This window comes from Dysidea avara, chromosome 10 (assembly GCF_963678975.1).
Source record: "Dysidea avara chromosome 10, odDysAvar1.4, whole genome shotgun sequence".
NCBI classification, from domain to species: domain Eukaryota; kingdom Metazoa; phylum Porifera; class Demospongiae; order Dictyoceratida; family Dysideidae; genus Dysidea; species Dysidea avara.
In genome coordinates, this window is record NC_089281.1 from 22,390,012 (window position 1) to 22,418,008 (window position 27,997).

At 38.0% G+C, this 27,997-nt stretch overlaps 2 protein-coding genes across 3 annotated transcripts; one reads left to right on the plus strand and one right to left on the minus strand.

Moving 5' to 3' along the window:
* Positions 1–8: 8 nt before the first annotated feature.
* On the minus strand, positions 9–25,539 carry LOC136236710 (arf-GAP with GTPase, ANK repeat and PH domain-containing protein 1-like). Its single transcript, XM_066026940.1, has 17 exons — positions 25,382–25,539; positions 25,115–25,291; positions 5,504–5,562; positions 4,808–4,993; positions 4,562–4,706; positions 4,166–4,285; positions 3,574–3,734; positions 3,314–3,385; positions 3,169–3,267; positions 1,875–2,649; positions 1,743–1,819; positions 1,609–1,686; positions 1,476–1,551; positions 934–1,051; positions 659–851; positions 355–531; positions 9–303 (listed from the first exon to the last, which is right to left on the minus strand). The coding sequence occupies exons 2-17, from the start codon at positions 25,275–25,277 to the stop codon at positions 124–126; spliced, it is 2,679 nt and encodes an 892-aa protein (XP_065883012.1). The 5' UTR covers positions 25,278–25,291; positions 25,382–25,539; the 3' UTR covers positions 9–123.
* LOC136236715 (THUMP domain-containing protein 1-like) lies at positions 25,486–27,997 on the plus strand. 2 transcript variants are annotated; one of them, XM_066026951.1, is made up of 7 exons: positions 25,486–25,640; positions 25,932–26,030; positions 26,088–26,121; positions 26,230–26,458; positions 26,508–26,625; positions 27,523–27,675; positions 27,723–27,997. In XM_066026951.1, exons 1-7 carry the CDS (start codon positions 25,569–25,571, stop codon positions 27,888–27,890), a joined length of 873 nt encoding a protein of 290 aa, XP_065883023.1. In that variant the 5' UTR covers positions 25,486–25,568; the 3' UTR covers positions 27,891–27,997. The 2 variants fall into 2 exon arrangements, with proteins under 2 accessions (XP_065883023.1, XP_065883024.1); XM_066026952.1 differs by lacking the exon at positions 25,932–26,030 and having other exon boundaries at positions 25,506–25,640.

Sequence of the window (27,997 nt, forward strand, 5' to 3'; positions counted from 1 at the left end):
TCTCTCCATTTTTACAATTCACAAAATAATATTCATTTTTGTGTTGTTTTAAAATAGGTAGCTTCTACATAAATGTTAAAAAGTAATGACAATGTACAATGTGTATTGTGTGTGTGTATGTCTCTACACTGCGGCTGACTGATGGAACACTTCACTAGTGATGAGGTCAGGAGAATCTACTGTAGGATATTCATGAGTTCCATTCATTTGTAATATTTCAGTACAGTCGTGATGACCAGCATGACGTGAATAAGCCAAGGGACTGCGTCCGTCGATGTCCAACACATTAACATCAGCACCATACTGTAGTTAATAAAAATAAAATTTATGGTTACAAATAGAATTGTTACTTACCCAAACTAGTAATTGTACTACCACTTGTCTGCCAAGTGTACAAGCATAGTGTAACGCAGCACAGTAGTTTCTTGATGGATGTCTGTAGTTAATGTCAGATGGGGCACAGTAAGCTAATAGAAGTAACAGCTCCTCCATGTCGGGACCATCTTCACTGATCACACACTCCAGTAATCTCTACATTGACAACAAACAGTTATTGTAACAAAACCCTGAACAGCAGCTTATATATATATATGACTGTCTAAAATAGTACTGGGCTTTTGCTGTCTCAAAATATTTGAATACATCATTGCAACTGTACCTCTGCTAATGACATGCCAGTTGGGGAGAGCACTGGAATAAAGTCTCGCCGTTCATATTTTGCTCTGATCCAAGCTTCCTTCTCTTCCCTGATAACATGTGGTAAAGGTTTGTGAGTGCCTCTCAAGTTCATCTCCCAGATACTGTTACTCAATTCATTTCCAATAGACAACATAACAGCAATCAACTCTGGGCTGTAACGAAAAGACATTAGAACTAATAAATGAAAACACGGTAAGTAATGTCTTTGATTTTCAGTGTTACCATGACACCTACCTCCACTCATCAAGTTCCAGAGATCTAATTCTTGAAATGTGAGACCCAAAATTCCTATGTATTCCCGAGCACTGAATACACAGCAGACAGCCAAAGTTCAACGAGGCCCACAATGGATCTAGAAGACAAGTCAATACCAAATTAAGACTGGTTACATGTTTCCATGTACTACACCCAGCTAAATATTTTAAATGAACATTTGTTTTTACCCACACCTGGTGAACTGTATGGTTCTAACTGTTAACTAAGTTACAATTGCTATGGAGCCAAAGTCAGTGTCACAATATTTTATACAAAGTACATCATATTTGCCAGCTCTTCAATGTAATGACTAGTGTTTGGTAAATAAATTGAATACTCACAACTGACAATGTACCAGCAAGATAAAAAAATTTTATTTGTTTACTACAGCAAGGCAGGGAGTACTTAACACCAACCATAACGTAATTACAGACTAATTTCTAACACATGTGACTTTTTTTTGCAACAAACGTGATTCTTTTTTAGCGTGTTATGTAAAAAAATTCTATAACACAACTTACTGGGACTTCCACAGTCTGCACACTTGTCATTGCCTCTCATCTCCAAAATAGCTTTCTTGTCACCAAAACCGCCACTCTAATAAGACACAGGTTAGTGTTGTATTTTCTATCAGAACTTTGAGTATGTACTTACCATTCTTTTGTCGGATCTTGTTAATGACAAACTAGTTTTGATCTGACTGTTAATGGCTTTCACCCAGTCCTCTTTTTCCTATGTAGAAGTGTGTAAGTTACAGGAGAACAAATGGAGAAAGCACAACCACGTACCTCCTTTGAACTGGCTTCAAATACCCAGCGTTTGCTGTCTAGTGAGACTATCATAAATTCCAAACTTTCTTGTACATCTAAGTGAACATTATAAAAGTGAATACTGGTATACATTACAGATCAAAATTTTACCTTGTTCATCTGAAACTTTGTTTCCACCCCAACTTCTTTGTCTCTGATGTTTTCTCTTAAACGATGTGGCTGGTTTTAGTCGACGTTCTCGTTCTTTAAAAGTTTGAGATCCGTCTACAATTACACTCTGTGAAAACTCTCTTTCTTCTGAGCTTTTGTCACTGATGTGTGCAGTATGTGAAGTGCTCTTGGCAAGTGTAACGAGTGTTGAGTTTTGTCGTTTACCCGGTCTGGGTAGTGAGTTTCTGTGCACTTCATAGTCATCAGACAAGTAGTCATCCGGACTCATACACTGTAATAAACCATCAGTACTTGCTGCTCGTTCATGTCTTGTCAGCTCACGATCAGGTTTGGTTATGTCACTAAGTGTTCTTTCGTGGTGTACTTCAGGGGAACGATCTCGGTTACTTATTTCTGGAAAGGGGTAAATTCTTGGTGGGGGACTATTAGTTCTGTCAATGCAACGATCGCTTGAACTTAATTCACTTTTTTGTAAAGACAAACTTGGTAGTTGAACTGAGAAGCCACCATTGGTAACTCCATTGTGTGCAGTGTTAAGAGCCATCAATGATGAAGTTATGCTAGTGGGACTACCTGTGCTACCCTCTGATAATATAGGACTTGGTTCTTTGCTCAGCTCCTTGGGATGGACCACATTCATGAGCGGCCGTGACAGTGTAGTTGCCGCAGAAGCAGTTGGCGGTCTTTTTCCAGGTTCTTTAACAGTGATGTATCTCAAACTAACACTTTTGCCGTGTGACTGTGCCATGAAGTCCTAGACACCAAATAAATAAAAGAATAACACTATACATGTTACAAATATGTCACATTTACGATTGTAGTTTATAAAATAATTTCAACTTCAAAGGTTAATCAGGCATGGCGGACAATAAATGCACTTTAAATTCATTGAAACGTTAAGTATCAAATTGACAAGTTTATTGTGATCTATGCCATCTGCTATTCAGAGGCATACCATTCAACATGTATTCACCATTTCCCTTAAGTACCTCTCAATCAGACAGGAGTCTGTATTAGTGTTAAAGATCTTATCACATACATAGAAAACCAGTAAATATATTATAAAGGTGTGTTGATAGAAACATTTTAAGTTGGCAAGTGTCATGCAATTTTTGTTATTCACAAACACAAAGTAAAGATCCTCTAATCTGACATTTTCAAAACATACATAACCAATGGGTTCACATAAACCACATTTGACTACTCAAAGTGCATGACAAAACAAACTTATGCCACACACCCGGTAACCGTGCATAGTAACACAACAACCAACCTGTATGCTAGGATAATATGTCAAAGTCTCTTCTCCTAAGACAAGGTATTTTTTTCTCCACTCCTTATTTAATCCGGTAGTCTTCTTCTTCACTTCACCCTAATTATAACATTAATTAATAAAGAAAAGAGTATTACCATCTTACCATCTTCTTGGGAATGTCACGTCCTGGTCCAATGGGTTCTCCTTGAGGCTTGGTCACTGCGTACTGCTGTTTCTATATAATATAAGACAAAGCAATAAACTTTGTTACAAAGTTACGACCATGATAGCCCGATCAGGTGTATAATTAGCAATATCAAACAGGCCATATTAATCCATCAACAATAGTTCTCCCACATTTACTGTTTATTAGACCAATGGCTTCCACATATGCCACCACACACATACATATAACTTACTCACATTACTTACATTAGTAGTGAAGATGCCAGACTTCCTTCGTGAGCGCCTGCTTTGCATTGGTGATGCCATGGCACCAGCTGTTGTCCCTTTGAACTTCTTCACTTGTTCGTTGGCCAAGTGAAACCCACCAGCTTCTTGAAGCTTAGAAACCAGCCGGCATGCTATATACAAATGACATGAGAAACTAAACACCACACAGAGTAGTTTTAGTTCCATTGCATGTGTGTACATAGAAGGAAAGTATGGATACCATACACTAAGTGAAGTATAATTGAGTACAGTTAGTAGTAGAAAACAGAATACTACTTCAGTCAGTCTGTTAATTGTATACTCTTTTACTAAACAGTCACATGCCTATCATGTGACTGTCAATAAGGACATCAGGCAATCATATTTCCCAGACAACCTTTTTCATCATCTCAACTATTCCCATGGTAACTAATGGACTGCCAATAAGCCTTTAGTAAAATCTAAAAGACCATGGTTCCCTAGCAAGCATCCACTTGTTAATGGCAGGCATTAACAGTATTGTTTGTGCACTAACTACAGTACCTGCATGTGTGCATGCAAATCTTCATGTATCAGTACATACCTTGGAGGAAAACAGACTCATTCGAGGAGCCAAGACTGACATCCATGACCTGACACTTGTCCAACTGTTCCAGGTTGACTTTTCGGACGTCAGCATCCTTCAGTTTCTTTCCTTTGGAATCTGCAAACACAGCTATTATTTAATGTCTTTCCAGCACAGTCAAACAACAGAATCCCAGTTAACACAGTGTATCACTATCAATCAGTCAAGTGTTGAGAAAGAAAACCTTTACATTATTAATGTAATCAACAAATCAATAACAAGAGTGATCAAAGGATGCCGAATCAATACCAATACATTAAATGTGTAGAGATTCAAAACTATAGTAACTGATATGCATGTATCTAGTAGACAGTATGAATTATATTACAATGTATGAGTGACAGTATTAGGTACCTTGGACTCCGACCATCATGACAGGAATGTCATAGCCGTCCTGTCGGTAATCCTGTATGCTCTTGTAACAGTCCCCGAGTACCATGAGGCTGTGTTCATCAGAGTAACTGAACACCAGTAAGATTATGTCAGCCCATAGCACCAACTATTAAAAGGAAAATACCCCAAATTATGAGGTACTTCTATGTCAAAAATACCATCACAGAGATACATTCACATATGCACACAACAGTGTTTTAATTGTACCTGTTTTGTTGGGTTGCCGGTTTCTTCCCTCAGAAGTAGCAGTTTCCATTTGCCATCCACTTGAAGTTTACACTTGACGCGACAGTCAGAGTTCTCTCTCACAGAACTGCAGTTCATCAGGTCTGGGCCTTGAACAAACCTCCTCACAAAGGCTGTCTTGTTGCTGCTGTCACTGCCAACAATGCCCTATTAGCAGAGAGATGTGTTTATGAAAATCATACCTTAACACATTAAAGTGATAATCAGTGGTATAAGCAGGAAGGGAATGGTAATAAAGTATACACAAGATAAACATTACAACCTAGCCACTTCAAAAAGTGCAACAACATACAAAAGGGCCAATCAAGCATATAACTAAATTCATTGCTTTACCAGGCCAGGAAGATGATGCTTGGCTACCAGTTGGATACTTTACAGATGGTTAACACTTTAGTAACTTGAGCATAAAAGTATACTACAAAGTAGCATGTAGCATATGGCGGGAATATGACATATGGTAGCCATCACAACAAAGAGTGGGTCATCTAGTCTAATGTTTATAATGATATCATCTGTCAATATCAACTCTTACCATCCTATTCTTTAACAATAACATCCAAACAACTCTCAATGAACCATAGACATAGACATAATCTCTACCAACTTTCTCACACAATATTTGTGCATATGTTTCGTAACACTGACAAGTGTACTTACCACTCGCACATCTTGTACGTCTCTAGCAAGTGACCATTCCTGACTTTCCCTGAAACTCTCTATATACAAATAAATAAAAAATTCAGAAATAAAAATGGTTGACAATTCTATAACAGTGATATACGATCAGGAACACATCACGACTATATAATCATGCACACATAAGCGTGTGCTCCTGATACGATTTCAAATTCTTTCTCACATATCACATGTGTATGCCACATTGGCCACACAATTATGATCAAAGCAGGCAAACACAACAAGTAGTGTATGTGATATTACATAGTACACTTTCACACACATTCTTTGACACCCACTTCATAGTCCTAACTGTTACCACAAAATAGCCTACTGTCTAGCTAGCTTCCCTAATGTTAGGGAGTTGGCTTGCCACTGTTATCACTAGCTTAAATATTTCCCATTATACCATATGGTGAAAACTGCTATACTGGCAGTTTTTACATTGTCAAATTATACCTCTTATCACAAGAACAGCACTACTGCAGCATTCAAGATAGTGTATTCATATTGTACTGCTTTCTACTCTCAACAGTTTACAAAATTATTAGTAGTGGTAGATAGTAGTTCTAATATTACACAACTTACTGCATACAGATATCATTCTGATCATTACAAACTCTAAGACTTGATACAATTATAGAATTAACTTCACTAACTTATACAAATTACTACTAGGTGAAGTAAAGGCTACATTACACCTTCTCTATGGCCTATCTGTTAACACTACTTATAAGTGTTGATGTGTCTACTGTACCTGAGAAAGCAGGAGAGTTTGGAGGAGACCTGGCTAACTCACACATGCCCATGGGGCAGCTAAATGTGTGACTAATGCTAATCCTCTTCTTAACATGCCACTCATTTCTCATTACCATAACAGGCATTGTGCCTTCTTTATCAAAACTACTACTACAACACTACACTGTCAACAGATCCAACTTCTCACGAGTAAATTAGCAAATGACGCTAGGTAATCTGCACTCAGACTGTTTATAGACACAATTTGTCACCTTACGAAGCCATATGACACTGTCGATGAAGTCAATTAACTGCAACTTGGACACTTTCAGTAATCTTCAGCATTCTTTACAACCATAAGTCCAACCCTAACCGACCACCAGTTTGTGTAAGGTTATGACAGTATTTATGCACAGATCAAATTAAGCCATAACCAATACACCTCCTCTTCTTGTGGTCAGGTATCACAGGGTAACAGATAGGTGTGTGCTATTCACACATAACTGTGACTTCTTGTGGGCTATGACATAATCCCTCAATTCCCAACTATAATGAACAACACTGATGTTTACCGCAGGGTATTTATTTACTTGACAGAACAGGGTAGAGAGACTGGAATCCAACCAAAGCAGACAAGAAGAATTACAAGCAAGACATCAGGCAAAACCTGCTAAGAGTCATCCATTGTGTGAGATTCTTCATGTATGATACAGTGACACTGTATTGGACATGATGACATACCAGTCTGCTGGATGAATAAGTACCCCTTGTGTTTCCAGTCTAGTGTAAACTCAATATGCTAGTTGAAAAGTGATATGACTATTGCAAGCCCAACAATCCACTATGCAGTTAATATAAAGACTTCATAATTACAAGATGTGAAATAGTAATGTACAGCAGGGCACCTATACAGGGGGTTACTATTCAGTGGACTGGACTACTGGACTGGACTACTGTACTGACATATTTTTGATTTTTGCATATTCTATGGTTGGATTTATGGAGTCTTGCCAGTAAGTACCCTTAGGGCACCTGCAACCCACTTCTAAACGCTGAAGACGAACAATGGAATATGCGAAAACTGTCTCTTATCTTGATAATTTCGCTACTGTTCATTATGCCACTATACAACACTTATTTCTTACCCTGGTGTGTAGTAATGCTGCAGGCAGTGCAGGGAATTGATTGTGACAGCAATAGTTAATCAGCAATCAACTAGCCAGTAGACGGTATCCTTCAAGTTATATCCTTAGAGCAAGCTTGAGGAGCAAGCAAGTTAGTCTCGCTGCCAGATTTCTGTGGGCTTATCAATTAAAGATTATAAGTAGCCATACTGAAAAATCTCTAATTGGTAAGCCCCTGCACTGAACTAGAGGCAAGTCTAGAGGTCTGGCCATGCTGGCGAGACTAGCTTGCTCCTCAAGCTTGCTCTAAGGATACCTTGAAAGATATTGTCTACTGGCTAGTTGATTGCTGGTTAACTATTGCTGTCACATTCAATTAGCTACTACACACCAGGTAAGGAATAAGTGTTGTATAGTGGCATAATAAACAGCAGCGAAAATATTAAGAGACAGTTTTCGCGTATTCCACTGTTCGTCTTCAGCATTTAGAAGTGGGCTGCAGGTGCCCTAAGGGTGCTTACTAGCAAGACTCCATAAATCCAACCATAGAATGTGCAAAAACCAAAAATATGTCAGTCCAGTAGTCCAGTCCAGTGTTCCAGTCCAGTAGTCCAGTCCACTGAATAGTAACCCCCCACATATACACCTGCTGGTGGTGTTATTACCCACACAATCACAGCTGTATTTTACCAACATGCGGTAGCTCGTCTCATTATCCTTAAATAATGCCATAATTATGGCATCCTCACACTGTATGTAGATGCTGCAATACTCGAGATTTTTAGACATGCTGTATTGTCATGAATTAAATTTTGTCACTGAACTATATATACATTGATTGGAATGAATATAACAAATATGTACATACTACCCCAACTGGTCTTGTTTGTTGTATGGCGAAATTCTGAAAGTTACAGCACAAATGCAATCCAAACAAGAACGTCATGGTATCGGACAAAGCTCCACTATAATTTTCTTATATCAGATTCACAATAAAAGATCCCATAAACTTAAAGTTAGTACTACCGCCTTAGAAACCATTAGCCCACAATGCGTATACCTTGAATGCTCACACTATCGAAGTGGAAAGACAAACATACACAACAAGGTACTTTAAAGGCAATTGTGGTTTAAACTTCTGCCAAGGTACTGGACAGAAGATGCATAACTAATATTCAAAGTGCAATACAAGCACATATTTAGGAAGAATAACTACCACATCAAAGTTAGCCATTACACAGGTAATCAACTGTCAGCTATTCCTTCACATACTTAAAATGCGTTTTTCTTATACTTGTTGTATTGGTTATAAGGGGTACAGGCAAATGCACTGAGCTTAGACTTAAAGCGGTTGGTGGGAAACTTGCTTAGTCCAGATACTGTAATGAATTAGTCAGATAATATGACTTTAGCCATGTGAGTAATACATGTTACTCAGATGCATCCACACAGACTTGACGTGCATAACAACAGACCATCTATTCCCATTAATTTTTCTGTACAAGATTATACAAAATTTGACCATTATTCAAAACTACAGTACCTGTATAATGTTGCCTGTACATTTCTAGCCACAGTACAATCTATCAAATAAATTGTGGGTATTACCCCATATACCTACTGCTGGTAGCATATATATACTAGTAAACTAGTGTGCTAAGAATATGTAGTTACAAATAGTAATAGGCTTTTAGGTCACAAAAAATTATTTCAATTGTTTATTCTGAAAACTCATTTTTAAAACTGTGTATAACAGTTTACTATGGTGTAAACGTGCTACTGAATAGTACATATTGATAACAGAAACTGCTAACTGAAAACCTCTGCATAGTAAACCAATAATTTCAGACAATAATAAAAAAATAAAAAGACCTGCCAACCAAAGCAACACGTGCATCACTAACTTCATATATAGCCAATACAGAAACAATCTTTATATTTGCTCCATCGATTTATTGGATTGTCACGAATCCATAACTACCACTTTTGACTGGCTGTGGCCCAGTGCCTGGCATCCTAAACCTGTTTTCAGAGAAAATATGTGATTCTGTTATCTAATTTGTCTTTCTGCACCCATGTGAGCAAAATGTTGTTTAAAGCAACCTGTATGTGAGAACTGAATAATATATAGAGCCTGTATTAACTTTCTGACAATTACAGTTTGAAATGAGTTCTGAAGATGTTGCAAATGCCTTTCCCAATGGCCTACATACAGGAATAAAATAACTTCCTAAGGTATCAGGAATAACAAATCCCTTTAGTTAAAAAGGGGGTGCCCCTTATGTATGTATATGAAAATAAAAAGAGGCCTTGAGGCATTCTCTAGATAATTTGTGTAAGCAAACACAACAGATAACCAGGTTCTGTAATTTGGTGTTAAAGCAATTTGTTCGAGATATGCTTCCTTAGCTGGACAAAGCAATACAATTAATGCACCACAAAATAATTAATGAATTACGAAATACATTAAATTACTAGAAATAATAATAACTATATGCATAAGTAATAAAAAGGATGGTACATATGTATTTTAAATTTTATACATGGTCGATTTACAGAAGCGCAGCAAAAAATAAACTGGTTTTGTATTGAAACAGAAAATCATAACATGTAGAAAATTTGAGTCCACTCCTTCAGCAGTGATTATGTCAGCTTCCCTTGCAGGTCACTGAAGGAATCCTCTTAGTCATTGCTATTATGTGCAGACAGGTATTCACAATGTAATATCACTGCTAAACTGTATAGGCTACTACGATTTTAGCCCTGGAGGTCCACAAAGCAATGTAGTTAACCACTAGCCCAATAGTTTGTTTTTATTGGGATAATATCAGCTTATCATTTCACTATTATTTGTGTAGCGAAAATGGAAATGCAGTAATAAATGTGTTGCACAAGTGACACAACAGAAACAGGCACATCTTAGTCTGCCATTGTAACTTCTCACCAGTTCAGTCTATTTTCCTCACAAAACACATACACATTCACAAATTCCCTAAACACTCCAGTAAACAAGGGGAGCAGCACAAACAGCACTTAACTGTTTATGGAAAACTACACTTTCTATACATGTATAGTGTAAAGACGACGACACAATGTAAAGACAATGACACAACAAAACACATACAGCAGATACCAATGCAGGCCTATACTGATGGTGAATGTTGTATTAGAAAGTTGTAATGAACATTGTACAGAGTTCATAGCACTTAAATAGAAGATGTAACTATGTAGACAAAAAACTATAATACTTTCACACAGTGTGTATGCATATAATAGTGTTGTACCGATAATCGGTTGAATGATTGGTAACAACCAATTAGCTGATTTTACAAACATCGGTATCAGTAATGAAGTGGAAATAATTAGCCAATTAATTAATTAATTAATTAATCCTTTTGGTCCCTAAGTTAATAAAAAAGGTGTTCCGTTAAACACAAACGCCACTATAGTGGCTCTTGTTACACGCATGCATTTAAACTCGTATATCTCTTTAATGAAATATCCTATGAATATACGATTTGGACCACGCTACTCTGTGCTTAATGGATATTATCCTAAACTTCATCTGAGCATTGTCGCACAATCGAACATAACGTAAGGCGAATCTGCATTTGAAAGAATTTTCGGCCATTTTTAAGACGATAGTTATGACAATACTACCTGTCACAAAGGAGAGACGGAATAAGTAAAAGTTATATGATGATGTAGATCTATCCTTCGTGAGTAGTTTAATGCAAACCATGAAATAGGTGGTCCCTACATGGAGTAACAGGAGCCCAAATTTTTATGTCAAAATGCATATTTTTCGTAAAATAACTTTAGTTTTTAAGAACCAAAAGCCACCATAGTGGCGTTAGGGGCCAAAGGGTTAATTAACTGGAACCCACAATCACTCAGTAAATACATTAATAAACAGTAAAGAAAGTGGTGAACGCAGCGGTCAGTGGTAAAACATTTATTTCTTGTAACCATTTTGGGGCAAGCCTGAGCAAATCCCACACTGGCGGTAGTGCATTGGATCATCACATATTCGATAGTTTACACTAAGAACATGGAAATTCATAAAGAAATATTCCAGCATAGCACATTGTTTTAAGTTTGTTTTTTATTTAATTAATACTCTACTGGTGGCAGAGAGCCGACACGCTTAGCCAACGTTTTTATTCTCCAAATACTGCTAGTCATAGTGACTGCCTTATGTTGATTCTTCATGTTTGAAATACCTTTAAAACGATGGATGCAGAATACCAGCAAAGAAGTGGCTTCTTACATTAAAGTTTTTGTGTTATCCTGTCCCAAAGAAAAGGATGCCAGTGAATCCAAAGAACAGGATGCTAGCGAATCCGAAGAAGAGGATGCCGACGAATCCGAGTAGAGGATGCCAGCGAATCCAAAGAAGATGCCAGTACATGCGAACATTTAGAAAAAGAAAACAACTAACAAATTTTCATGATAGATTGATCGCATCTTGGCTGATAAAAGAGATATATAACAAATACCTATGGTTGTAGTCTCACATGGCCTGATTGCTTTTTTTTCTCTCTTTGTCATTGGATTTCCATGTCTCCCTACCCAATCACAAAGAGAAAAAAGTGGTCTACTACAATTTTAAAAACCTAGCTATTCTGTACCTATCATATAGATATACTAACCCCAGCTATGCACTTATAATCAAATTAAATAGATGTCATAGTGTGATGAAACTCATTCATGTAGTTTACAGGCCATGTCCTATATATAACTCAGGCTCACCCCACAATGCTAAAAGAGGGTATAGCTGGCTGTTTATCAGCCGCTCACACAATTAGTCAATCGCCCTTCACAGAGGGTCTGTAATCCCACTAAACACAATGCTTGAGAAGCTGGTTTAGCTGTTCTATAACTACTTGGCTTCCTTTTCCATGAAAGGGGCTAGTGGCAAAGCTTGTAGACTCGGCCTCCCACACAATCAATTACATTATCATTACAAATGCAATGTACACAAAAACTTTAGGTGGTCTTCTACTCCTCCTTTGTTCTCAGCATATAGGTTACAGGAATGGGCAAATAATCAGTATCCGTAAATGTGAAAACATGCATATCAATGTAACACTAGTATATAACCTTCTTTCAAACTGTAGCTTGCAACCTTTCATTGATGTGGACATGGCCAGACACAAATACACAAAACATACAACCAATAATTTGAGGAAATCAGAAAAGTGTATGATACAAACTAAAACATGCGTAAGATATGTACATATAAAGCAGTACATAATTATGTGGTAATCATCCATCATCACATAGTTAACCTATGGTCACATTGATTATATCTGCAATCACATTATATAGTTGTGTGAATAACGCTGCATAGTAGCACAAAAGTCCTGTTTAACCACTGCGGTGTTTGTTTCCCTATAGGCAAACATTAACTATGTAACCATAACTACTATCACACTAGGGAGCTGTGAGAAGGCTTGGCTTGTTAATAGAGAGTCAATTCAAATCTAAACTACTGAATGTAGTACTGACTTATATCCCAAGCAAGTTGCAGATCAGCAAACAATTTTTACTAATGGTTGGTTCACTACAGACAACAGAGCATGGCAAGCACATCCCTTAATGACATAGCTGCGCTTAAAACAATCAGTATAGCACCTAATTATTTTCAAGAAAAGTTAACCATGAATGCTTTACTGCACCGCATGTAAAAGGAGAATTAGAAAATTATTTGACCTGTTAGTCACCACTGAGGATATGTGTGCTGCTTATCACACCAGCTACAGACGATTATTGTTACAGTATAAACACATGAAACTACACATAATGTACCAACTCCCATCTTCTGCCACAGACCACAGTACATTCGCTCATCATCATGACGTATCAAAACATTACATGTTTATTAGAAAGTTTCAGACATAAAATGTGCATAACGTAGAAAACAGGGCTCAGTGACCATGCTTCTAACACCCCATTCACACTATCCCGGGTTAGCCAGAGTGTTTTCAACTCGGGTTATTGAACTTGGGTTGGCACTTGTTCACACTACTGCATCTGACACGAGCTCGATAGTGCGAGCACCAAATAATAATTAGCTAAGAGAAGTGCATGAGCTTTTGATTATTTAGGCGCTTAATAAAAAGACACTAGAATTGTAGCAAGGAAGCGTAGAACCAGCTGAAATAAGCCGTACAATGTTAGAGACACCATGTTTAAGCTAGTGGATGCTCTTTTCTCCAGGATTATTAACACGTCGTTCGAGCGTAATTGTCACAAAGTCTACTAGAACTACGGTACGTCATAGCCATTTTGAAGAACAGTTTAGAACATAGAATATACTTGCTGTGTGGCCAACAGAAACAAGTTATATTGTTAACCTGACTTGGCCAGCTCGGAATGCGTTCAGACTGTATGCTATCCTGAGTCAACTCAGGGCCAACCCGTGCCAGCCCACCTCTCCTTGTCGTGCCGTGCTGGACCCAGTTCGGCACGGCTCGATTGATTCACACTCCAGTTTGTTTCAAGCTGTGCCGTGCTCTACCCGGGTTAGAGGGTGGTGTGAACGGGGTGTAAATGATCTATCACAAAGGATTCGTTTACCTGAGGCTTAGCAGCGAGATTAAGATACTCTAATAAAGCAGTCGTTCTAAACCAGCAACCAAGCAACACAAGCAAAGTAGAGAGTGAAGAGAGACATGACAGTGTAAAAGCATAGCTATGATGGATTTTTCAAAGAAAAAAAATTACAGACTGGTGACTTATCTTCCAGTAACATGCAGTCTTTATCCAACCTTTATAAAAAAAGGTTGCATGCAAGTTTAGTGTTTATGAGATCGTTCTGTACCATTGTATCTCTTCGCTATTCTAATTGTTTCGATTCCCTTTTAAATTAACACTAGCAATCACTTCAAGTGTTTAACTGCCTTAATCACAATAAATCACTGTACCTGAAAGACAGTACTGCAACAAATGGTAGCCTCCTATTGAGGAAGGTATTCATAGTACCTTCGAAAACCCATGACATCTATCTGTATTCCAATCTGGCATGAATATGCTACAATGCTTGCTGTTGCAGAAGTTAAAATACAGACACTATATATACAGTATACAGCTTTCATTTCTCTCACACACTGGTCATTTTTAGCACAATACAATTGCCCACATGGGTCTGGACAAAACACAGAAACGTACACACATATGAACATACATGTTTTTCCAGGTGTGCCGCCACAGCCAGCCTGGTTATTGTTAACTCAGTAAAAAGGTCTGGTGCTTCAGATTAGTGGTGTACGATATAGGATATTTTCCTATCACGATTATTACACACAACATATCATGATATGATATATATCACGATATACAACTCATCATTCAGCTTGTGTATTTACACTGATGACACTTGTAGCAGTGATGTACTAGAAGTACAATACATGGTACATGACTAGCATACAACATTGCAAGCTCTTTTATCAAAAAAAAAGTACAGTGTACAATGACATCTTGGATACATTTTTCTGTAAATTATAGCTAAAATATATACTTCAGCTTATATCATGATATAAAGATTCTATATCATATCATGATATTAAAAAATTATCACGATATTTCGATATATATCACATATCGCACATCACTACTTCAGATATAGCCAGGAAGTTTCAAGCCTGATACAAGCGGCACAAAATTCACCTGAATTGTTGTTATTAAAATTTTTACCATTAACCTACCATCACAGCCATTTCTTGGTGGCGGTACAACACTGTGCAAGCAATATTCGCCATTGACAAGATTGACAATAAAGTTGTGCTAACTATCACATTCTTAGTGCCATAACTATTCCTCTACTATTGATAAATAACATTACATGCTAACAACACACAGTCTGTGTGGTCTGAAGGCCGTAGAAGGGTGTCATTTTAAAGGCTAGTTTGTGTACAGCTGAGTTGTATGGTTCACTGTTGTTAGAAAGGCTAGTTTGTGAGTGTAGGAAGGTTAGTTGTTAGTTTGTGTACAGTTGAGGGTAGGAAGAATAGTTGGTAGAAAAGCTGGTTTGTGTGCAGTTGAGTGTAGGAAGGTTAGTTGGTAGAAAGACTAGTTTGGGAATTGATAAGTATAACAAAGGCTGGTGTGTATAGTTTGGAAGGCAGTCTAGTTGGTGAAGACAACATGAGTGGGATGGTTTACTCTGGATCAGGTACCGATCAAGGCAATCATGAGGTGGATGAACAAGGTTCTGCTCTGCCTGGATACGTTGCATATCTAGTACTGTTCTTCCAACTGATTGTCACAACAGTTGACTTGCTACTGGCCGGCTGGGTGGTCTACACTATCAAAACTACAAGGATCTTACACAAGCCTCATAATGTATTTGTTGCCAACCTGCTGATCTCTGGTATGATAAATGCACCAACCTTTTGCCTGATTTCTGTTTCCATGATTATCAGTTTTCAGTTAGAGGTCAACTACTTTATTAGTTGCTTCATGTTAAAGGTTGCCTTTTTCACAGTTCATGTGAACAACATGACATTTGTGATAATAGCAGCCGACAAGGCTATAGCCATAACACTTCCTTTCAAGCACAGAAGAATTATGACATCTGGTGTTGTAGTCGCCATTGTTAGTGGTGCATGGTTGTTAGCTCTCATACCTACAGCCATCTTTAATGCAGATGGCATCACTGATGTGCCAGAATTTGGAGCATGCGTCTTCAAAGGAGCTGCTTTCACTGAATATTTCCTTGCCAATGTAATGCCAGTCATTATGGGTTCCTTTCTTGCAATAATTCTGAACATTTACTTAGCCATAGTGGCTTACCAGGTTCATAAACAGATTGAGAAGGAGACGAGGTTATCAGCAGATAGCAGCAGTAGCAGCCAGTTTGAGAGGGTTACAGCCTTGAAGAGGAAACAACACAACATGAGACAGAATATGAAGCCAGTCATCACACTACTTGTGGTCATTTCCAGCAATGTCTTTATCATTCTGGTTTACTCTGTATTGCACATTTTGGGAAGTTCTTCAGTGTTTTATCAAGAGTTTGTGGAATATATAATTATTCCAAACAGTGGGTATTTGATACATCTCATCAATCCACTTGTGTATGGCCTGTACTTCAAACAAGTTCGAGAGCCGATGATGAAATGTCTGAGAAGATTTCTGAGGATAAACAAAGTCAATGCAGTTGCCCCACAACCACGGAGCATGGATGTGACTATGTAACTCAGCAACAACAATATTTAATCGGTGTTCCTAATTATAACCATGTACCTATATTTACGCCCTATAATACCATTATACGATGTACTTTATGCAGTACACTTTTCATGAACATGTATTTACTCTGACTAGTAATGTATGTTGCACTATAGAGGGTTTGCATGCGAAAAGGTGGGCACACTATAAAAACCACCTAACATTTGTTGCCAGTCCACCGATTTTTTTTTTTTTCAATGGTACACTCTTATGTGATCAGCTCGAGATACCAACTACGTGTATCTCCGTCAGAAATAGAAACAAATACTGAATACTAGTAGACAAGCACAAAACTAAATTTGAGCAGATCACTTATGAATTTTAAACGCTTTGTGACTATTGACCACAACTAAATAGTACATAGTCTGGATGACAGTTTCTCAAAATCAAAAGCACCTCTGTTCTGACCGAATGGGTCCTGTGTACTACTGCTATACTGCTGTTGCTAGCACAGAATTTACCCTCAAGTTTAGTTATTAAATGTTCTGATCAAAATGGCATTTAACCTAGCACCATAGCATCATCAAGGTAGAAGATAGGCGACAGTAAGTGAAGTAAACACAATGGCAGACAATTGTTAGCAATTCATTCTCCATGTAGCACTATGGAGGGTGTGTTGGCCAGATGTATTGGTAACATTATTTTCATGGTGAGTAATGTGTGGTGGTAGTGAGATCTTTCTAGTATTTACAAAACACACAACAGTATTTATCAACAGCTGTGTAGACAGTGTTTTTCTACGAAAATCCTCTCTCAAGGCTGCTCTTCATTTGCATACAAAAGGATTTAAAGTAAGTTCACTTGCACTATTCCTAGTATTCTGGGAGGCCTCCTACATTGTTTTACGCCATTAAATGTCTATAGAGCCTATTGGGGAAGGCATTCACAACACCTTCAGAAACTCATTACATCCATCCGTATTTCAATCTGGCATGAATATGCTGCCTAAGGACAATGCTTACTGTTGCAGAAGTTAAAATACAGGCTCTATATACAGTACTCAGTATACAGCTTTCAGTTATCACATACTGGTCATTTTTAGCATAATACATTTGCTCACACGGGTCCGGACAAACACAGAAACACACATACATACAAAACATATATGTTTTTTTTATTTTTTGGAAAACAATTTCAGGAAACCAGGCGTATGCCAGAGGAGGTTGGTCACGCACCATCAAGTGATCTCAAAGTAAAGTTCAACTCATTCAACCCCGACACCTCAGTATCGATATAAAGTACTCTAATGTACGAATTGATATCGATAAATTAAGGTTCCCAGAGCCCTTATTTCAGTTGCCCAACACTTTGTGTGGCTTTTAGAAACAAATGCCATAGTTCTCGTGAATGTGACAAAGCACTTCATAATAACGATGCTAATTTCAGGCGCCACGTTTTATTGTGTAATCACATGTAGTAGTAGTGCGTCATAGGGCTATGACAAGTGATCAACCTCCTCTGGGTGTACGCCCACAGCTGACTCTGGTTATTTTTATACTCAGTAAAAAGGTCTGGTGCTCCAAATTGAAGTTTCAAGCCTAATACTACATTGTGCAAGCTTATTTTCTAGACAAGACCGTACAATAAAGTTGCGTTAACTATCAAATTCTTAGTCCATAAAGGTTTCCTCTACTATTGATAAATAACACTACATTTTAAAGGCTAGTTTGCGTACAGCTGAGTTTACAGTTCACTGTTGTTAGAAAAGCTAGTTTGTGTACAGTTGAGAGTAGGAAGGTTAGTTGGTAGAAAGGCTAGTGTGTAACGTTAAGTGTAGAAAAGGCTAGTGTGTATAGTTTGGAAGGCAGTCTAGTTGGTGTTTATGTAAAAGAAGACGACATGAGTGGGATGGTTTACTCTGGATCGGGAACCGTTCAAGATGATCATGAGGCTGATCAACAAGGCTCTGCTCTGCCAGGATATGTTGCATATCTAGTACTGTTCTTCCAACTGATTGTCACAACAGTTGACTTGCTACTGGCCGGCTGGGTGGTCTACACTATCAAAACTACAAGGAACTTACACAAGCCTCATAATGTATTCATTGCCAACCTGCTGAACTCTCTGGTATGATAACTGCACTACTTTTCTGCCTGATTTCTGTTCCCATGATAATCAGTTTTCAGTTAGAGGTCGACTCCTTTAATAGTTGCTTCATGTTAAAGGTTGTTCATGTGAACAACATGACATTCGTGATAATAGCAGCCGACAAGGCTATAGCCATAACACTTCCTTTCAAGCACAGAAGAATTATGACATCTGGTGTTGTAGTCGCCATTATTAGTGGTGTATGGTTGTTAGCTCTCATACCTATAGCTAGCAGCATCATCTATAATGCAGATGGTGTCACTGATGTGCCAGAATTTGAAGCTTGCATCTTTAATGGAGCTGCTTTTACTGAATATTTCCTTGCCACTGTAATGCCAGTCATTATGGATTCCAATTCTGAACATCTATTCAGCCATTCAGCCATAGTGGCTTACCAGGTTCGTAAACAGATTGAGAAGGAGACGAGGTTATCAGCAGATAGCAGCAGCAGCAGCCAGTTTGAGAGGGCTACAGCCTTGAAGAGGAAACAACACAACATGAGACAGAATATGAAGCCAGTCATCACACTACTTGTGGTCATTTCCGTCAATGTCTTTATCATTCTGGTGTACTCTGTATTGCACATGTTGGGAAGAAGTTCTTCAGTGTTTTATCAAGAGCTTGTGGAATATATAATTATTCAAAATGGTGGGTATTTGATACATCTCTTCAATCCACTTGTGTATGGCCTGTACTTCAAACAAGTCCAAGAACCGATGATGCAACGTCTGAGAAGATTTCTGAGGATAAACAAAGTCAATGCAGTTGCCCCACAACCACGGAGCATGGATGTGACTATGTAACTCAGTTTCAACTATGGTCCTATGTAATTGTAACCATGTACCACTGCATTGCTGTATTAAAGGATGTACTACACTTTTTATTAATATATGAACATGTATTTACTCTGACCTGTACTATAATATATGCTACAATGACTATAGAGGGTTTGTATGAGATAAAGTTTGCACACTACATACAAAAAAAAAAACCATACACGCAAGAATTTTCAATGCATAATTTTCATGGATTTCGCAGATAATGCAGCAACCGTCACATAATGTCCAATGATTTTGACAACTACCAGTACTTTTAACCATCAGTAGTTGCATTCATGGACTACTATATACTGTATGTGTACCATATATATGGAATCTCCCAGGTGAATTGTGAGAGGGAGACAACCCTTCGCAGTAGCGCTCCAAAACCTCGTTCAAAATTGGACATAGTGTACTTGAGATTGCGTTCAGCTCTCTATTAACACAATCAACTGCGACACGCTGCTTGGCATGAATATAAATTTGACAGTAAGCTAAACTGTTTGGAGGCATAAAATATGCATTGTTAAGTTTGAGAGAAAAGTTTCGCTGTTAATGACATAGTTAAGAGGGGCATGTGTAGTAGTTGTGTCATGGGCCCAAGTGATTTTCTTGATATGTACACCCAAGCTCAAGGGCCGCAGGCCTGAGGGCATCAGTGTACTTATCAGGCAAATCACAAGGATGCTGATATGTACAATGCCTGTGGGTGATTAATCACCCAAGCCAATACGAGACCAACCACTGAATTTATTATATAGACCAACTTGTAAATTCAAATTATGGGTCAGCAGCAACTAACGTTGTGACCAGGTTTGTTAACATGAACAGGCAAGTCCTAAGGGTATCACAGAAAAGTTCAATTTAGTGATTTTACAAAGCCACTGCATCCTTTTACAGGTTTACAACATTTAATAAACATCTATAGGCTAACTTTCGCTATACGGTGGTTATTCATGTTACTCGAAAAGTGGGCATGGTCCATATTCAAAAATACGGTGAACCACTCATGAACATGCTATAGCACTAGTTCTCACCTTAAACCAACATTTCTTAACTCATAGGATGGCAACGGTGACAAATTGCTTCTGTATAAGTGCTACAGGATGCAAAATCAGCTTTCATCACATGATCAATAATAAATTGCCACAATTGATTTCAGCTTGAGTTCCCACATCAAGGCCATGGTATGTGTAAAATGTACAATAGCCAGCCATGGTTTATAAGATATGACTAATGTGTACATTTGCCCTTAAAGTTAGGTGGCTTCATGGTACATAAACTATATTGTCTTCATATCATCCATGCCATATGCACATCAGGACCATTCTCCAACACAACACATTGGGCCAACACCAATACATTGCTTCTTAGCTAATAAACAAACAAAAAAAATTAAAACCTGCCATCATGTGCTTGGATGTGGCAGAAATGGTTTCAGTGCGTGTGACAAGTTGGCCTGACTAAACAGGCCAACACTGTTGGAATGTGCTAACAACTTGTGCTTCATCAGTACAAAAAATCACTGCACCTTTGCCTACACACTTTACAGTAAGGATTAGAACCAGAGAAGTATCAAGAGCAAGCATTCTCATTATCAGTGGATTCATGAGTACAAATGAACAACATTACACAGATAACTTTCACAATGACTTCATCAAGAACATGGCATAAAGCATAATCAGGAAGTACAGAAGATGTTTTTATGCAAAACCTACACACAAAACAATCCTTATACTCAAGATTTAAAACTGTACTTGGCTACTCGAAACAAGCCAGTCACTTGCAACAGCTATACACCAACCACTAACTCACACCAACTACTTCCATGTAGAAACAAGGACACATCTGTGGGTATATTTTAGTCCACTGCTACTCAGCAGGATTTGTAACATGAGCCCGCAGAGATTACCTACCACCTTCTGCCCCCATGTGAGCATTTGTAATACAGCAACACCACAGATGTGCACATAGGAAAGCCAGAAACATCACTGAAATCTGGTAGAAACATTATAGCGAATAACCACCATAAATAATGCTATACCAATTTATCAACCTAGACTACCATTAGCTACAGTGTTCAGAATACTGTGCTATAAGAGAGATCACTACCACACATAGTCATCATACAAAACAAAGTTCCAAGCATCACACCCAAATACAGTGGTGGCGTGGGTGGCTACATCCCAGAACATATTTGCAAGCAAATGGTTGTTGGAATCAGGTGCACACTGCTAGACTAGTTGTATGACAACAGAGAGGCCATTTGATAGACAGAAAACAATTGTGTTACTATGCAAGCAACATCATGCAGTCACTACAATAATCACATAGCAACAGATGTCTAGAAGAAATACCCTATGCACACATGAAGGAACACAGAAACCAACATGTTGAAACAACAATACAGTACTAAAGAAAACTTGTATTTGTGAGCAGAAACAATGGACATAAAGTTAGATGCTACCAGACATAACTAAAATACAAAAACAGACTGGAATGATTCAATTCATACCACAAGTGATCCTATGAAATCAAATCCTTACCATTCTTGTCCTCTAAAAATCTATACCATATCAAGGGGACTAGTTACACTGACACTTCTAAGTTTTATAATATGACAATAAGGGACATATATCAAAGTGGTACCATACACTATTGATCATATGTCAACAAAGAAAGTCAAGCCCATAAGCTTGATTACAACTGATCACCATATTAGTGAACTACTTCCAGTAACCAATATCCTTACCAGGATGGGGGCATAACCAGTTCATTAATAGAGAATTAAGTTAATGACCTCATTTATGGCCTACTCAGAACTACTGTGAACATATAAAGAATCTGTGTGGGAGAACCAGTGCTATAATGGTGTGATTATAGTACTGAACTGTCACATGGGGAGAGCACTGGGTCATGTTTAAATCATTCCATGAAGCATGGCTTCTTGTGTTATAGTTATAGAACAGTCAAATGTTCAGGACTACTTTGCAAGATTTAGAAATTATGTTTACAGAAGCAGTTTCAAGAGTTCTGCACAGAAATTAAACCAATGTCTAGCTTGTGTTACAGACACTGTAAGAGTGGTAATTGAGATATTCAAAAAGAAAGGGGAAAAAAAGCGTGGCCTACAGTATATGATAAATCCATATCCACACATACGTAACACTACTGATGAAGCCAGTGCTTCTAACACAGAATTTTCAAGGGACACAATTTCATGAATTATGCTGACAGTAATGTAGCACTGTGCTTCCATGAAATTGCATAACCCTCCATCAAAAGCATAGAGGGCAGAGAATACAATAGGTCAACCTACTTCTTCAAAGCTTATGCAAAAAAAAATAGCAGAACGATGTATGGATAATGATACTGCATGCTTTACGGAAACTAAGTTTCATATTTCATATGAAAGAGATGATACCAGTGCTGTATCATATTGCACACTGTAATTCAAAGCTACGCATCTTCCATATCAGTTACACCTCACTGCAACTGTATCTCACCCAGCACGCTGTGACACAAGCTGCAAGCTAACAATGGGACATCACCAACATACTGGGATACGGTACTGAATCTTAGTAGGCAACTCTTCATTATTTAATACTAGCATGTCTGTTGTTACGAAGAATGGATATTGTACATAAAATGCCTCAAAAATATCATCCATCTTCGTCACATGGTTGTTGTTTATATACTGTACCATTTGGTGCAATGGGATTTATATAGCACTAAATGACTTCACTGTAAACAGCTTTACAATACAAATCCACACGTTACACAAAAACTAATCAGAAGATATTCTCATCTATATTAAAAGTGACTCTTCATGGTAAGGACAGGTGTTATGAAGGTTAGACAAAACGAGTTTTTCATATGCACAATACAATGAGTAGGATAAACAATGAGAACTAGCTTCTATTTCATTCAATGCGGTAACTCTTTGCTTACAGACAGCAGTGATCTATGGAATATTGAAACACTTGAGTTACTTGTTTGTGAGTTTCATCTTCATTGACTCTTAGATATTGACAACAACAAGGATAGCAATTACAATACGCTCAGACTATGGGTCTGCCAGAAACCATAAACCCTCATAGTTAAGCCTCACCAAGTTACAACCAAAAGTATACAATGGCATGAAGGCAAACATTGATGCCCAAGACCTTACTTAGTTGTGCAGACATGGTGGGGCAACAAAATACCTGAAGTTCATCCAGCTATCTTAACACCGAGTACATTGGGTATTAACCCATACAGTATGTTGCACAAATTCAAGCCATATTGAACGTAGCTGCTAGAAAACTGCTTTGTAAACTTGGGAAAATAAACATGTCTATCATATACGCACAACTTTCATTTATATAACAGAACACGCATCCCATAAAGACACTGTCAAGAGCTATCTTCTTATTCTTCCAACACTGCAAATATTTTTTTTTCTTTCACAAAAGAGGGATACAGGTCAAGTCTAAGGAATGTGCACTTAACACGATATGTAGTGAACCCTTACTATATTTAACTATTTCACTTAATATTTACATAGCAACCCTCACTACAGGTAGCACAAGTGCAGCAGCACACCAACAATATTTCATAAGCTGCTGATCAGGGAATTACTTAGTCTTTAACTTTCAAAGTGTGGAGACTAAAAATCCAATTACAAAACACTCAAATGGCTTGGCAAGCTTTAGTTACCTTTTCCCTTTGTACAAATCACCTACACTGACCACAACACGGTACAGCCATACACAACACACCTTTATCTGGTTTGATATATGCAAACACTTGTCTACCTCTTAAACCTTACAATGACAAACTGCAATCAGATTTGGTACAAATCACAATGGCCCACAAAGGAAGTACTTTATGAGAAAATTATTACACCATTGAGTTGTGAATATCATTGGGTGAAGCTATGGCATACTATCAAAGGTGACCAACCATTCTGTGCCAATCCCAGAATGATATAATCAGCATTCCTAACAAGCTATAAGATTTCAACTGACAAATGCCACACATCTCACAAATTACTCATCTCAGTCAGCAAGACAATATATTGAACACAGTAGTGTTGGCATTTATGAGACCCCAACACAATGTGCATATATATACCATCCCAATTCTTAAAATTCCATTGCAACACAATACTTCTTAAATTGGTACACACACACACACTTGCTTGACATTTGAGATTATACAAAACTTTTACAAGTGAATGCAGTGACCTAAGACAAATGTTACAAAACAATGCACTAATATTAGTAGCCACTATAATACACCACTCAATAAGCCTAATAGCTGAGTTTATCACCCACTAAGGTTCTCATAGTCTAAATGTTACCACAGGTATATCTTAGTTGGCTGCTGGTCAACTCAAGCATGCTAAATTGTACATCTCAATGATATGGGTTCTCTGCACTACAACCAACAAACGTATCAGTTGTTCTAGAGAAAAACTGATGTGCTGTGTTCCATGCAACTAATGGCTACTCCCTTAATTCATAGTATGCAACACTTGTCCATGTTGAGCCTTTGGGAAAGTGTATTAACACGACCCAGTATATATTAGCACAATCTTTTATGCTAACCTTCGATAATATTTAGCTGCTTGATCAACTGTTCTTTGGTGGAAGGGTCAACGTTTAAGAATTTCATCCGCTGCCGAAGACTGCTGATACGGTCCATAAAGACATAATGCTGGCCCAAACACTCCTCGATTAGCTGCTCGTGTATGATGTTCCCAACCTCCATCGCATAGGCTGAGTCTAGGATATTTCACAAGTATATAACTCACGCCACTTTATCACACATGTACGTTGTACAGTCCTAGCTTCTGTTCTAATGTCATTCTGTACCTTGCGATAGTCTTTGCTGATAAAGTAGCAACCACTTGTTAAGGAGACAATTATCTTCGTTGTCGTTTTGTTGTATAGCAGTACACGAAGACAAGTCTACAATCTACTCGCGACCAGAAGCCGTTTGAATTTCTTTCCGGCGCTTACTCCAATGCGCTTTCAATTAAACAGGTTTTGAAAGCGGAAAATGTGTGCAGCTGAGTGTAGGAAGAGGAAGAAGTCTAAGATGTTTTATGCAGGAGGAAGTGACAAGAAAAAGGTAAATGATGTTGCTTATTCATGGTTCAATGGATATAGAAAGCTGAATTTTCAGATAAGCGCATGCGCATATATACAATAGATTAAGGAGTACATACTGACTTTTCTGACCTTGTCAAGCCCACAACCGATCTATTGTGTAGGTCTGCTATGTGGCTGCATCATACATTTGTTGTGTAAGCCTACTTCTTTCTTATTGATTATACTTTTAGCATTTGACTTTGAATACAGACAGTACATCACATTAGAACAGTATGCATTTATCTACCCATCCATACAATGTGTATTATAGAAGCTCAATGAGCTTTATCCTGGGGTACAAGGAATACTCGTAACATGTAACGGAATGGAAAAGTTATGTGTTACTGATTCATATCGGCTCCTTAATGAGGTATGCCATTATCTCCTACATATTGGTTTTTGTATATGTTTTGTATTAATCATATAGTATGCTGACAAACTGTATGGGCCTGAAATGCAAGGTAGGTATGTTATTGATAGTTCTTCTCCATTACTCAAGTTCACAATGAATAATATTACACTAAATGCTAACCCGCCCTATATATATAGATGTGGTATGTGTTATATAGGGTCAGGTGACCATAAAGTTGTTACTACTGGTGAAGATTTAGATGTCGATGCTGCGATAAGTCAGGAGTTGGAAAGTCTGAAAAAGAAGCCTTCACGTAGGAGATTCCAGGCACTAGATAGTGGAGCTAAAAATGTTGTTTTTATTCAATGCGAAGACGTTGTGTGTCCCAACGAACTTGTCCACTTCATGTTGACAGATATTGCAGCAACTAGAGTTCCTTGTACAAGGTATGTGTGAACAATTCTGCACACATGCTCTGTTTTGATTTTTGTGTAGGCATTGTCAGCGTATGTTACCCATCACACATGTCTGTAAGGCATTTCAAGTAGACATAATCAAATGTGCCACAGAAATGTTGGCACCTCACTTTCATATATCTGGGACTACATTGAAGGTACATTACCTGTTATAGAAACTAATAGTCTAGTACTTGTGATACCTGCGGGACCACTTATTGTTGCAACACATTTCTAACTTGGTGTATCACATTTAAGTAGCTATGTTATAGTGTATGGATACTGTCCTACTGAAGGCCATCAAGAGTTATTACTTAACTCTTGTTGCTATTCTGGCCTGTTCCTACCTATTATGTGATCTGGAGGTGATTAAAAGAAGGTTGCACACTTGAAAAAGAATGCACATAGTGACAGAAGAAAAAAGGTAGCACAACAAGATGAAGGTAAATGAGTTAAGCTTAAACAGTTTGGTATATCATACTTTCAGTCGCTTGCTTCAACCACTACATCACACAACGCATGGTTATTACAAATGGGTTATAAAGTCATTGGTCAAATTGCCTTGCATTCAACATGCTGTAAAAGAGAAACAGCAGCTAGAAATTGCAACTTTGATGATTTCTAATTTGCCATAAGCACCCAATTGAAAATGGGCAACACATCAAAGGAGTGTACAGTAGACAGACAGACAGCTCTTAGATTGGTTGTATCTGTAAAACTATTCTCAGGCATGGTGTTTCTAGTTAGGAAATGGCTGGTGACTAGCTGTGTACAAATTAAGTAACACAGTAAAATTATGCACCCATCGTCAATTTCCCCAGTACTGGGGCTAAGAGCTTGTCAAAAACCCCACCTCAAGAGGGGTTCTATAGGGAATTTGATTTACCTATTATTTTTAGCAGACTGCTGCCGTCAAAAGCTCCAGGGGTGGGGCAAGTGTAGATGTTAAATCCCCAGTAGGTGTATGGGGACCCTGGGGTTGGGGCGGGGCTTGACATTGATAAGTGCATTAGTATTTGTAAGTATTCCTTACTATGTGTTCATTGATTGTGTAGTTTGCAGTGGTTTACAAGGCTCGTAACAACAATGATGTAATACGGGACAATGTGATTTTGTGGATTGCTCAAGTTGTCAATAAAGACGACACGTACACTCACAAAGTGGACCTCACTTCTCCCGACCTAGTCATATTAGTGGAAATAATAAAGGTAAGTATTCATATGTTGTGTGTAGATGTTTATTCTTTTTGTTATAGAGCCATTGTTGTATGAGTGTTGTCAAGGACTTTCACAATCTGAAAAAGTACAACATACAAGAGCTAATCACAGTTAATCCTGATCAAGTTGCATCTGCTTCAGGAAGTGCCAGCAAGGAACCGGTTTTAGAAAGTAATTCCAGTCAACAGGATGAAATTAATGAATAATACTGCCTTTATTTAGCTAACTAGAGTTATGATGCATCATCCTGTATGTACACTGTGCTTGACTGACCTGTACTTTTTATAACTTTTTCTGCATGGATAGACTTTCA

Excerpts from the sequence above, each read along its gene's own strand:
- LOC136236710 (XM_066026940.1), bottom strand. The coding sequence starts at position 25,277 with ATGGAGGTTGGGAACATCATACACGAGCAGCTAATCGAGGAGTGTTTG. Across the intron at positions 2,650-3,168 it reads CATATTATCCTAGCATACAG|GACTTCATGGCACAGTCACA; the intron begins GTTGGTTGTTGT and ends TTTGGTGTCTAG. Across the intron at positions 1,552-1,608 it reads CAAGATCCGACAAAAGAATG|AGTGGCGGTTTTGGTGACAA; the intron begins GTAAGTACATAC and ends GTGTCTTATTAG.
- LOC136236715 (XM_066026951.1), top strand. The coding sequence starts at position 25,569 with ATGTGTGCAGCTGAGTGTAGGAAGAGGAAGAAGTCTAAGATGTTTTAT. Across the intron at positions 26,122-26,229 it reads GTATGGGCCTGAAATGCAAG|GGTCAGGTGACCATAAAGTT; the intron begins GTAGGTATGTTA and ends TGTGTTATATAG. Across the intron at positions 26,626-27,522 it reads TATCTGGGACTACATTGAAG|TTTGCAGTGGTTTACAAGGC; the intron begins GTACATTACCTG and ends TTGATTGTGTAG.